Genomic DNA, 12,945 nt, shown 5'->3' on the forward strand with positions numbered 1-12,945 from the left:
AGGGGGCCTCTGCTTGGCATTCTGCTCCCCTTCCACCCTGAGAGGGCGGGAGGAGGGCGGGCGCGGGGCGCTGACACTGGGTGGGTAATTGATCTGGAGCTGCCAATTTGCAGCAGCTAAATATTTGGTTTCTGCCTCTGCCTGCTCAGCGAGCTGCTCAAACAAACTTCAATTAAAAGCGAGTGATGTAGTGGAGGGGAAGGGAGCGGCGGGGCGGGCTGCGGGCCGGCTCCCCGGGGGCCCGATCGATGGGACGGACAGCTCCTCTGCATTCTGCCTCGGCCCGCACCGCCGCGCTGCGCTAGGCAGGAGGAGGACCGGGGGACCAGGAGGAGGACCGGGGGGACAGGAGGATGGGGGGACCAGGAGGAGGACCGGGGGACCAGGAGGATGACCGGGGGACCAGGAGGAGGACCGGGGGGACAGGAGGATCGGGGGACCAGGAGGATCGGGGGACCAGGAGGATCGGGGGGCCAAGAGGACCAGGGGGGCCAGGAGGAGGAGGACTGGGGGGACCAAGGGGCCAGGAGGAGGACCAGCAGACCAGCACCACCAGGGGGAGGATCAAGAGGACCAGGAGGAGAATCAGGAGGACTAGGAGGACCAGGGCAATGAGATTCTTTTTCCTCCTTACTTCTCCCCAGTCAAAGAGCAGGCTTCAAGCTCCTGGGGGATGTGTGAGTGGCAAGAAAGGATGTGACCATGACTTGGGCTGCAGATAGGACTCAGGTTTGGGATAAGAGGGGACACCAAAGGGGTGGTACAAAGGCACCTCTCCTCTGACCCTACCCAAATGGGGAAAAAAGGTAGGTCTCCCCAGGTAGGCTAAACTAGGAGAGAAAGCCAGCTGTCCCAGCACCCAGTCTCTGACAATCTGGCCTTTCAGAGGGTTGGCATCAACCCAGCTTGGGATCTGTGTGGTAGGGGAGTCAGTGACCACAGGTGAACCTGTGGCAACCATGCCTCCTCCACCTGAGAAGAAATAAGAGAGGCCTGAAGAGCAGGGGAAGCTGATACAGAAATGCCAAATATATATATAGATATATATCCATATATGATGAATGATAGATCAGAAGTGAAAACAATGAACTTAAAGAAGAAAGGGGGCGACTAGGTGGTGCAGTGGATACAGCATCAGCCCTGGAGTCAGAAGTACCTGAGTTCAAATTTGGCCTCAGACAATAATTACCTAGCTGTGTGGCCATGGGCAAGCCATTTAACCCCACTGTTTTGCAAAAAAAATAAAAGAAAAGAAAAAAAGAAAAAGAAGAGACACAGTGTCAAAGGAGAGAGACAGAAATACAGCAACAGAGACTATCAAAAAGAAATACAAGAGAGAGGCAAAGACAATGTGAGAAAGAAAAACAAGAGAGAATGATGGATATATATATATATATATATATAGTAAAGATAGAAAGAGGACAGAGGGTTTGCCTTGAGGATGGATCATGGATGTCAAGCTGGAAGAGACCTTTGTATTTACCACCACCATGACCATTTTATAGATAAATAAACTGAGACCCAGAGGCAAAGTGGCTTGCTAAAGATCAGTAACACAGATGGAGAGAAGTCAGTTAATAAACATTTTTCTGTGAACACTTAGGTTGATTCAGGATCTGAACTCCAAATTTAATTCTCTATTCACTACACCACATATGCTCCAGTCTTCTGTTTTTTTTCCCAGACTGACAGTATTTTATCCTCAAAAAGCCCTGGCCCTGCAATAGTTTGACTTTGCTTCCATTCCAGACTTCTCATCTCTATTTATCTCAATGCCTACCTAGCATATTTCTTTATACAAGGGGATGCTCTGCCACATCCCAAGCCCCATGAACTTGAATTATTTCTTTTTTGGAGGACTTCCTTCTCCCCACCCCCCAGACCTAACCTCTGTCCTAGTCCCCCTTGGATCTACCACTTCACTTCTCAGCTCCTGGTCCCTTTTCCCATATAATGAGTGGGTTCCTTATTGATTGGATAATAAAGAGGCAGTCAGATTTAGAGCTGTTGGCCAGCAGCTTTTCCACTCTCCTACTCTACTCCCACACTGTTCAGAGAGAATCAGGTGATAATCCCCTGCAATAATCCCCTCTCCCAAATCAGTCCTTGTAGTCACCCCTCTAACGCATATTCACAGACACAAGCTATGTGCTTGGTTGTGAGGAACATAGGGAATTTAAGAGTGGGCTCCCGATTCCTCCCCATGCCTTTCAGAGCTCTCAAAGGAGCTGTGGAGCAGAATGATTTCCTGTAATTGGCCAGCAATCTGGTCGCCTGGTTTGTTCTATTGACGTGCCGGTTAGCTGAAAATTGTATTGGAATGTGAGTGAAGGAAGTGGAAGGAGGGGGAGTAGGGGTGGGATGCCATAGAAGGCAAAGGAAAGGAGACTTTCCTAAACTAGCTGTGACTGAGCCAAAGGATGAGAATGAGACTTCTTTTCAAATCTCCAGAGTTATCGTGGGGTGGGGATAGGAATTTGAGGTCACTAAATAAAGCAGTTTAGCAACTTGCCTTCCCATCTGTCACAAACCCTGACCTATGCTTCAGTCTTTTCTTAGGTTTGTCTTCTCCAAGATTTGAGTGACCCTGCTCTCACACAGGTTCCAATCCCATCTTCACCTCACATTCTGGTGAAAGCCTTCTCTGTTACTTTCCCTATCATGCAACACTCTTTCTCAACTTTGCCTTCCCTTCCATTTCCTACTAAGAGACTAGAAGTCCACTAACAATCTTTATCATACAAAAACTTAGATGCTTACTATCTGCACCTCCTCAGATTTTGAAGAAAATAATTTTAGGAGAATCAGAAATATTTCTACACAAAATAGGCAATAAACAAATGAAATTCATTCCCCAGATAGGGGTCAAAAATATGATGATGATTCTTAGGTCATCTATAGATCCCTAATATGTAAAATACAGGGGCATTAGGAATATTTCAGGGTATACTTCTTAATCAGAGGATGACTTTATGGAAGGTTGATTCTGGTATTTTCCCCAACATCTCTTTCCATGATACTACTGACACAAGAAGTTGGGCTGACTGGCTGGATCCATCCATCCCCAAATTTTCATTTACGTACCTTATCTAGATGGCTCCTGGCCTTTCTTGCAAGCATAAGGTAGGATGTCAATACCTGTTTTACACAATAAGTTCCTTAAGGGAAGGGACTATGTCATTCTTGATCTTTATATTCCTTTCATATAGTAAGATATTAAGAAGTTAAGTTGAATGTTTGTAGAATGGATTGGACCCATTCATTGTTTCTGGGATTACAACCTTTGCAGTTTCTCTTGTCTCTGTGCCTATTTTTAAAAGGGAAAATAACTCATGACCTTGGAGTATGTTCTTAAATACCTGCTGGGTAATCTAAGTAAATGGGCAGGCAGACCCCAGGTCTGAAGTCCCTACTTCTTCCTGAAGGAATAAAGATGCCAGAAGCCTAGTAATTATATGAAAACTCTGAGACTAGGAAATTCATACGTTCTCTTGTCCCTCTTTTTTTTAAATTCCTTTTGAATCTGCTCTTACTCTTCAGCAAATGTTCTTAAATTGGGGTACATGAATTTGTTTTTAAAAAATATTTTGGTAATTATTTTAATTAGTTCCCTATAAAGTAATCCTATTTATTTTATGCATTTCAAAATACTATTCCAAGTTAAGTTTCACCAACCTGTCAAAGGAAAAGAGACCTATTTTCAAATCCAGGATGGGGAGAAGCAGTAGAGAGAAATATCAGGTAACAGCAGCAGCAGTAACAGCAAGAATCTGTAAAAGTTGGCATCCATATAGACAGCATCTCTCTCAGCTGTCCCCTAAAGACTAAAAATTATTTCAAGATGTTGCTGCCACCTACTGCTGAAAAAGGGACATTACCTGGTAGCTCTGGGCTTCTGAAATCTATTTCCTAGATCCATTTTAGAGTGGGTACCACAAGTTTCCAATTGTTTTCTGGATGGCCCAAGTCCTCCCTTCCAGAAGGAGCCGGCTATAGCCCTGCACTCTAATCAATCAGGAGTTTCCTGGCTATTTAGTGGCTAGGTTTGAGGTTCCTATATTGTACCCCAGGGGACAAGGTATATGGATGCCACAGGAAGAAGAATCAGAGAAGCCCTAAAGGCCAAATGGCCACGGTCTACCACTTAAGAGGGGTAGGGTAAGAGCAAAGGCTAACCAATTATCTCTTCCTCTCCCCCCCACCCACTTCAGAGCCCTGGGCACCGGGGAGTTCTTATCTCTAGAAGGAACTCCCCAAGTTTCTTCTTCTCCTTGCTTTGGTGACCTGGAAACATGTGACTACCCATAGTAATGCCATCTCCATTTGCCACAGGGACAATAATTCCTCCTTGCCTATCCCTCCTCAGCCAGTGAACCAGAAGAACCTCTTTCCCTTGGGGGGTTCTCTGAGCATTAATGAGCTGATGTCTCTGAAGCACATGAAACTATGAGGGAAGGGGCACAAAATGTGACCACTGCACTATTAGCATTTATCATAATTATTTCTAAGCTTAATAGGATGCTCCTGCTGCAGGTTGAACACATCACTGGCAAGTCTGCTTAGGTTCTGAAGGAAAACTTTTTTTTTTAATTGCAATACATACCTTAGGGGTAGGAGGGAGGTGAGGCAAAGAACACAAAAAAGTGGAAGGGGTTCAGAGGTGAGTTGCTTGTGGGCTTAGGGTGGGATATCTGCTTCAGCCAAGTGGAGAGGCTACAATGAAGTCAGAATTAGAGAGTTGGGGGAGGAAGGCTGGGGGAAAATAGATCCATTTTCAGCTTCCAGTTCCAAAGCTGGACACAGACTGTCCCCATTTGGTGGTGATGAAGCAAATCCAGAAATCTGAGCTTGTCATTTGGTTCAAATGTTGCTGTCACTCTAAGGCAGTGACATAACTAGGGCAACACAAGCAGCAAGCTGCCCTGGGTACCAGGGAGGTAGGCATCTCCTCTCAATCCCAGTCAGGCAGGAAATGCCAAACTAGGAGTTAGATTCCTCTTATAAAGCTGTACTAATCTCACAGGGGAAGAAAGTGGGGAAAGAACACTCTGGAGACATGTCAGTGGGGGGATGGTTCATCCTTCCACTGGAGGCACCATCAGGAATGAGAGTACCATTCAAAACTGAATGCATGGTCCAGATCAATAGCCTTACAGAAAAGATTATCTTTAGGTAAGTCAAAACACATAAGCATGCACACCTACCCACTAGGGCTCTGAATAGAGGGCACAAGTCAAACACATTCTCTAAGAACCAGAATGTTCATCTATGGACATTTATTGAGCTCCTAGCAAGGAACAACATGTTGTACTAGGGAGCTACAAGTACCCAAAGCTCCATAGGAGCCACTTAGAATGCAGATGAAGGGAGAAAAAGAGAGGAAGCTTTCTTTAAAGATGTGTATTATGTCAATCTCCTGCCCTATGGCACACAAATAAGTCACTGGGTCAGAGTAAGGAAAAAGAGATATTAAGATATTAGTAAATTGGTTCCTAACCAATGGGTGGGCAGTGCCTCCTCCAAAGATTCTCTTTTGTGACAATAATGCCAACCTTTTCCCCAACCTTTCAGTCCAACAGACTTTCTGAACAGAAGGAAAAACCTCAGTGTCTGTGAAAGGGAGGGATAGAATAGAACATTGTCTTCTCCTGGGCAGTGTTCAAGACCTTGTTGCTTGGAATCAGCCTCATTAGGCTGGGCTGTCAGCCCCGAAGGTAGGTGTTTAATGGGCTGGGGGCCTCATTAAGGCAGGAAATGTCGAGAGAATAGGTATATGATACAAACAAAGCCAGCAAATAGGCCAAGCCTCAATGGTAAAAAGTCCAGAGAATCCTCTAGCTGGGAATGCAGGTGGAGGGTCTGTCGGCGAGTGACTTCCCACTCCCCTGAGTTGTCCAAGATATGCCGAGCCAGTTGGCACTTCTCTTCCAGGGGCAGCTGGGCTGCAATCCGTTCCTCAGCCTCCTCTTGAGTCAGTCTATTCCTCTGCATCAGCCGTGACAGCTGAGTCTGGGGGTCACTGGTAAGAAGAAGAGAAAGGGAAAGGGAGCAGTGCTCAAATAGGAAGGAGGCCCTCACCCCATATCCACCCACCAGGCATTTTATCTTAGGAGAAAGGCACAAAGAAAAGCTTTTCAGTACATACTGGGACCCTCTCACTCAGATACTCTGGATCCAGTTTTACTATAGTTCTACCCACAATTCCTTGCTTCCAGCAAAATTTAAAATGAATTGTGGATATGAAAACAACTTCCATTTCTATCTCTTGTCCTCTTTTTTTTTTTTAAGGTTTTTGCAAGGCAAATGGGGTTAAGTGGCTTGCCCAAGGCCACACAGCTAGGTAATTATTAAGTGTCTGAGACCGGATTTGAACCCAGGTACTCCTGACTCCAAGGCGGGTGCTTTATCCACTGCGCCACCTACCCACCCCATCTTGTCCTCTTTCTTTAATTCTTTAAAGTGCCTTTGAAAAAGAGTCTGTCTTGGAATGAACTCCAAGTACACAAAATGTCGGTCGTGCCATGACCCTGTAGCCCAGAATTTCAACTTAACCCTTCATAACAGCAATCCAACTTGATGACATTAGCTCTCTCTCCTCCTCTCCCCTTAGGGTTTCTGGCCAAGTCAGTGTGACCTTTACTTAAAGGGCTGTCTCCACCAGTTAAGCCCTTTCAGTTAGCTCCCCTGAGACCTAGAGCTGCTGGCTGCATTCTGAATAGCTTCCTAGGGCCATCATGAAGCTTCCCCTCCTTTGAATGATCAGTCCCAAGTCCTCCCAGGGCCTGCTGCCCCCATCTAGAATGTTACACAAAACAACCAAGCTATGCTGAGAATGTGGTCAGTATGGCTAATTCCTTAAGTAAAGGGCTACATATATTTGGGGAGTAATGCAATTTTGAGAGAACTTATAGGTTATTTGGTCAACATTAAACTATTATTTATCAAAAACCATCTGAGTCCAATGTACTACACTAAGTGATGGAACAAATTTCAAATGACCTCAGTTCTTGGAGGTCTACTAATTACTATAATGAAGGGCTACCTAACTGTTCCAATGGTTCTCCTGCTAGAAATTCAAAGATCCTCCTCACATCTAGAATTTACTGTCAAGGTCCCATGACTCCTTATTCAGTGCATTCCCTATTATGCCTGAGGTACCATTCCTCTCTTGAGAAGAGTTATGAAGTTGTAAAGAAGCTAATTCAGTCTAGAGAAGGAATGAGCTACTGTAGTTCCATTTTAGGCCTAGAACTCTCCCCTCCTCCCACCAAGTGTCTTCTTTTATTTTCCCCAAATGCAAAAGAAGTTGGCAGGTTGCACAGAACCCTAGAAATGCTGTTATTCTAATACCTATTAGATCAGTGGGCAACCATGGCTGATTAAAAAAAAAAGGTAAAATGGCAGAAGGTAGTAGTAGGTTTTTTTTTTTAGGTTTTTGCAAGGCAAATGGGGTTAAGTGGCTTGCCCAAGACCACACAGCTAGGTAATTATTAAGTGTCTGAGATTAGATTTGAACCCAGGTACTCCTGACTCCAAGGCCGGTGCTTTATCCACTACGCCACCTAGCCGCCCCTGGTAGTAGTAGTTTTTAAAGAAATTTGGACTTAAAAGTTGATTTTTGCCATTTTTGTTATAAATCAGCCTCTGGGTTTCCTGGATTCTTCCACCAAACCTCAATTTCTCCTTTTAAAAAATGGGAAGATTTTGGTCATATCCTTCTGGGGAATTTAGCAAGATAACTAAGGGAGGAATAAGTAGATTAGACATATATCACAAACTCTTTTCACCCACACAGTGCACTCCCCAATTATTTCATCTCTTACTGGCATTTCTCTGTAGAACACAGCTAATAAGGTTAATGTCATGGGGTCAGTTCCTGCTAGGGTGGGTTGGCTCTGCATTAATAATATCAGTTCACATTTATATCATGCTTTACAGTTTACAAAGTATTTTGCTAACAACAACACTGTGAGTTACCATGAGTGTTAACATACCCATTTCACAGAGAAGGAAGCAAGTCAATTGGAGGCCTAGGAATTTGAAACCTGGCTCATTTTTATAGTGACAGGGAACTGATAAGCTAAAGATGAGATTTCATTCAGTTTTGTAATAATTTGGATGACTTGACCATATCCCAAGTATAATCACTTCCTGTGATAAAAATAGGGCACTCTTTAAGACAATAGAGGGCAAAGAATCACAAAGTAGGTTAGTCTTGGATATTACGAATAATAAGGTAGAATACCAAACACTTCTTTCTAATATTGCCTCCTATATATCCTCTCCTGGTGATCACCATGAATCCAAAATACCTGAAGAACTAAGTCCCTCCCAAATGATTGAGAGAGGTATCCAGCAAGCATCTGAGCAGAAGACAGCCCTGTTCTTGCTCACTGGATCACCAGGGACTGTGTCTCATTTTTCCTTGACAGTCTGATCCTCCTCCATTTGCCAAATGTGAATTTTTATTTGCCTTGTCCCACTACTCCCTAGGGGACAACGTAGAATACTTTCTCACTGCTACTCTCATAGTTCCCCAGTGTATAGGAGCTCAACCACTCTGTGATCTTGGACAAATCACTAAATATCTGTCTGTCCATAATTCTGCTTCCTCACTGGCAACATGGGTATAATTATCCTTGTCCTACCTTATGTTGGAAGGATGAAATGAAAATGGACATGAAAACAATCTGTTTGAACATGAAAAGCTATTATTAATGACAGCAATACTACAGTCTTAACTGCCTCTTTGCCTGTAAGAGCCAGATGGGGGAGCTCTCCCCATGTACCATTATCCTTGAGAGTCAATGACAAAAAACCCAGAAGAGTGGAGCAAACTCCATCCCCAGGCTCAATTATATAAAATCAGACTGGTCAATATTCTGGGGTCAGTTCACTGAAGCCTTAACCTCTCTCTTTTTTTTTAGGTTTTTGTTTTTTTTACAAGGCAAACAGGGTTAAGTGGCTTGCCCAAGGCCACACAGCTAGGTAATTATTAAGTGTCTGAGGCCGGATTTGAACTCAGGTACTCCTGACTCCAGGGCTGGTGCTCTATCCACTGTGCCACCTGGCCGCCCTTAACCTCTCTTCTTGACAAAGAAAGAACAGTAAAGTCTATTGCACAGACAAATGTCCCACTACTATCTGAGGGAATCTCTCTTTATCCCAAGATCAATGGGCATTTCTTCATTCCAGAGCCCCAACTCACCAATATACCACCACCGTATGCTTCATGAATCGTAACATTGTTTTAGTTTCAAACAACAAGGGGATATCCAAGATCACATATCGGTAGCCTGGAGAGAAGAAGGAAAACACCCAAAAGAGTAAGAAGAGCTAGTCATCATCCTTTCCTGTTCTAGATACCCTATTTTCAGCCAAATGACAAGAAAAGTATGGTGACTCAGCTGATGAGTTAGATTTTGACCTAGGAAAATGGCAAGGCCTTGGGGTCTTGTTTTAGAGAATGGTTGGTTTCATTGATAAAAGATTAATGAAAGGAAAAAGATAAAGCTGTATGGAGCCAGATGTGGAGAACACTGAATGCTAGGTTATGGAGATTAGATTTTATTCAGCAGGCAGCAGGGAACTACTAAAGGTTTGGGGTTTTTTTAAGATGGCGGGTGGGTTGGCACAGAAGGAAGAGAAGAGAGCAATGATATACAAGAGACAAGTGCAAAGGCACTGGAAGGAAGAAAGAACTACAATCAAAAATAGAAAACTGGGACTTGTGGCTACAGAGACCAGTGTTTGAGGGGAAAGATGTATTTATTTGCCCAAGGTGTCCAAGCTGATAGCTCTAAACAAGGCCACAGTTCTTCCAAAGAGACAAAAATACGTGGGATCCTTTGAACCCAGGGCTTTGGAAGACCCCACGCTGGATGTTCTCTCTAAAAAGTTTGGATCATGATATCCTCCATATTTGAATGTGACCCTCCTTAAACAATCAGTGGGACAAGGCATTGAAATTCTATTCCTGTGGGGGTGGCTGCAGTTATCTAGTCCCCTCGTGACCTAATCAAATCCGTGAAAAAAACTGACTGGAGTCAAAAAATGAAACTCAGTAGAGAATAGAAATTTTCTTGGTATCCAACAGGACTGAATGAGGGCAAAACGGATGGCAACATTAGTACCAGGCTTTTAATCTCCCAATCTCTCTTGTGCAAAATGGGAATAATACCTGTACTGACTGACTCAAATGAATCTTATGAAGATAAAATGAAAAAAAAGTTAAATGTAAATGCTAGTGTGTCCAGTTGTTTTCAGATGTATTCAACTCTGTGATCCTATCTGAGATTTTCTTAGTATGGTTGCCATTTCCTTCTCCAGCTCATTTTACAGATGAAGAAGGTGAGGCAAACAGTGTCATCAATTGCACCACCTAGCTACCTCCTAGAAAATGCTTAAGAATCTATAAAATGGGTTTCAAATACAAGGAATTATGCACAAATGCTCCAGGATTATGCCCTCTTTGACTCATAGGGGGGTTGACACTCAAGATCAGTCAGCCAGGGAGAAAACTCAGACCACCTGGTTCCCAGTTGCCTAGCTTTACTGACTGAGAAGCCAGAAAAACACATGGGGCTCTCTAGAGCAACAAAGACCAGACTGCATGAAGGGAACAGAGAAAGAGGCTGGCAGCACTGCTAACCCACCTCAGGGCCAGAGCCAACACAAGCTCCTTTTAAAACCTCTTATCTCTCTTTGCCTCCCCACTCCCATCTCCTCCTCTCCCTTGATCTGTCCTTTCCTCTAGGCTCCTCATGGGAGCCTGTGGCCAGTGCTTTGGTTCACCAGTAAAGGTCCATTCAGCTGTCACATTCCTCCTGCTTGATAAGCTCTACAAACTATCCTGACTCTATTAAGACATTCTTCTGCCTACACAGAGACCTCCCCCAACAGCTGGTGATCTTATCTGACGTTTGATTATACCAACTTTGACAGTTGTATTTGTTATACTCATCAGGGGAAAACTGGGACTGTGGAAGCCACAGCTGTCGTCCCCATTTTTCACCTTATCGAGCTGAAAAGAGCTTTCTGGCTTTTATTTAAGTGAGGCAGGGTGGGGTGGGGGGTGAGCAGAGAGAATGTTTCAGAGCGGGTGACATTATCCAATGAGTAATCTCAGAAGGGAAGCTACAATGCCGCCTTCAAGCCCTACAGATGTACTTGTAACTGGCCTGGGAGGGAATGCAAAGGGCACAAATGAAAGGCAGAGGGTTCCATTCCTGGAGCCAAGGGGCTAAGGAGCACAAAGACACTAGCATCTAGAAAGGGCAGGGGAGGGGAGGGCTGAACCAGAGGGAGAGAAAGAATAAACACAAGTCAGGCTAGCAGAGAGAAAACCTAGCTCATGGTCCAGTCTGAACCCAAGTCCCAGTCACTGGATGCCTTTACACTGTCAGCAAAGGTCTCAGAGAAAGAAAAAGCAAGCTGAGGAAAGAAGGAATGTCTCTTGGCTTTGTAAAGGAGAAACATGCAAAGTAAAAAGGGAAAGATCTTGGCTACAAACACTACTTGAAAACTCAGAAATAGGCTAGAGAAGTCCTGCTTCCCAATCGAATGTTCTAAATATAATGCTTCTCTTAGTAGTTATGGCCACTTCCACAAGGGAAATTTTAAAGATTACCCTTCAGGAGTTGGGGGAAAGGGGGTGGGGGAGTTCAAAATGCATTTGTTCTGAGAGTGACAGCTATGGTGTATGTATCTGAGAATGAGAACTACTTTCCACTATTGCTGTTGCCATACTTCATCCCTTTGAGATGTGAGAACTTTGGTGTAATTTTTTTGAAAGATTGCTAATCAAAGCATTAGTTAAATGACTCCTACTCTCTAACCTTTTCAAACTACTTTCTTCTTCCTTTATTTCCAATCTTAGAAGAGAGGCAGCCCAGAAGAGTGGACCTGGAATCATGAAATACCTGGATGTAAAACTTGCCTCCAAAATGAACTAATTGTGTAGCTTGGATGAGTGGGAACCTCTCTGAATCTCAGTTTCCTCATTTCCAAAATGGAGATAAGGTATCTTTTCTATAGGACCAAGGGGATCAAAAGACACATTTTGAAAACTTAAATTTCTTCTAAAGTGTTAGTGATTTTTAGCAGCAAATCATCTTATTGTGTATGACTCCATATGTCTACCTCACTCTTATTTGAAAACTTTTCGTTAGGCTAGTGTCCCCTAGTTGGACCATCTCTGAGAATTCCTTCATCCCTTACCCTTTGTTTTAGCTCCAGTTGAAAACTCATTTCCTCCAGAAAACCTTAACTGAAAATGTTCCCTCTGACTGCTTCCATCTCAATCTTTACCTCTGATTGTCTCATTCTGTTCTTTATTCCCTTGAACACTAGTGTATCTTAATCCACGTAATTATATTTATTAGTTCTTATGTATGTATTCTTCTATATCTTTCATGAATGACTACATTTTCTCTACTTGCCTGGGGGTCAGTTAACTTCAGACACTTTAGAGTGTGGCACAAACAAGATCAAGGTTACCCTATTTCCCAAGAGGGAAAAATTCCCTTTGCATAGGTAGTATAGGTTTAAATTTAGGCTTAAATCCATAGGCTAGCCATCTTGCAAATAAATGGATACCACATGTTAGAAGGAGGACTGGAGAAAAAGAGTTTATAATTCAATACAATAAATTCCTATTACCAGGGAGAAAAGTAAGTTACAAGACCACCTGCTCTAGACTGAAACAAAAGCATCATCATATAAAATTTTAAGTTCCTTAATGGTGAGGACAATATGTTTTCTATTTCATATCTAGCATTCCTTCTCATGGGGCCTAGAATAGAATTCTGTACTCAGTAAATATCAAATAAATGTTTTAGTTGATTAGTCTTACTGTACAACTGTCTGACATCACCCTATCCTTGTCACCATAATTGATTGGCTACAAAGGTAAGAAGGACAACATTCATCAGGGAAGAATCACAC

General features: G+C 43.4%; 1 protein-coding gene across 10 annotated transcripts in view; it reads right to left on the reverse strand.

Annotated features, from left to right (window-relative positions):
* Positions 1 to 509: 509 nt before the first annotated feature.
* Positions 510 to 12,945, reverse strand: part of DCAKD (dephospho-CoA kinase domain containing) — a 30,563-nt gene continuing 18,127 nt past the window's right edge. For all 10 annotated transcript variants that reach the window (XM_074224355.1, XM_074224351.1, XM_074224356.1 and 7 more), the window contains 2 exons: positions 9,209 to 9,296; positions 510 to 6,019 (listed from right to left, as the gene is read on the reverse strand). In XM_074224355.1, the coding sequence (XP_074080456.1) occupies positions 5,743 to 6,019; positions 9,209 to 9,296 (365 nt within the window). In that variant the 3' untranslated portion in view covers positions 510 to 5,742. The remainder of the gene's footprint in view (positions 6,020 to 9,208; positions 9,297 to 12,945) is intronic.

Source organism: Macrotis lagotis, chromosome 2 (genome assembly GCF_037893015.1).
Source record: "Macrotis lagotis isolate mMagLag1 chromosome 2, bilby.v1.9.chrom.fasta, whole genome shotgun sequence".
NCBI classification, from domain to species: Eukaryota; Metazoa; Chordata; class Mammalia; order Peramelemorphia; family Peramelidae; genus Macrotis; species Macrotis lagotis.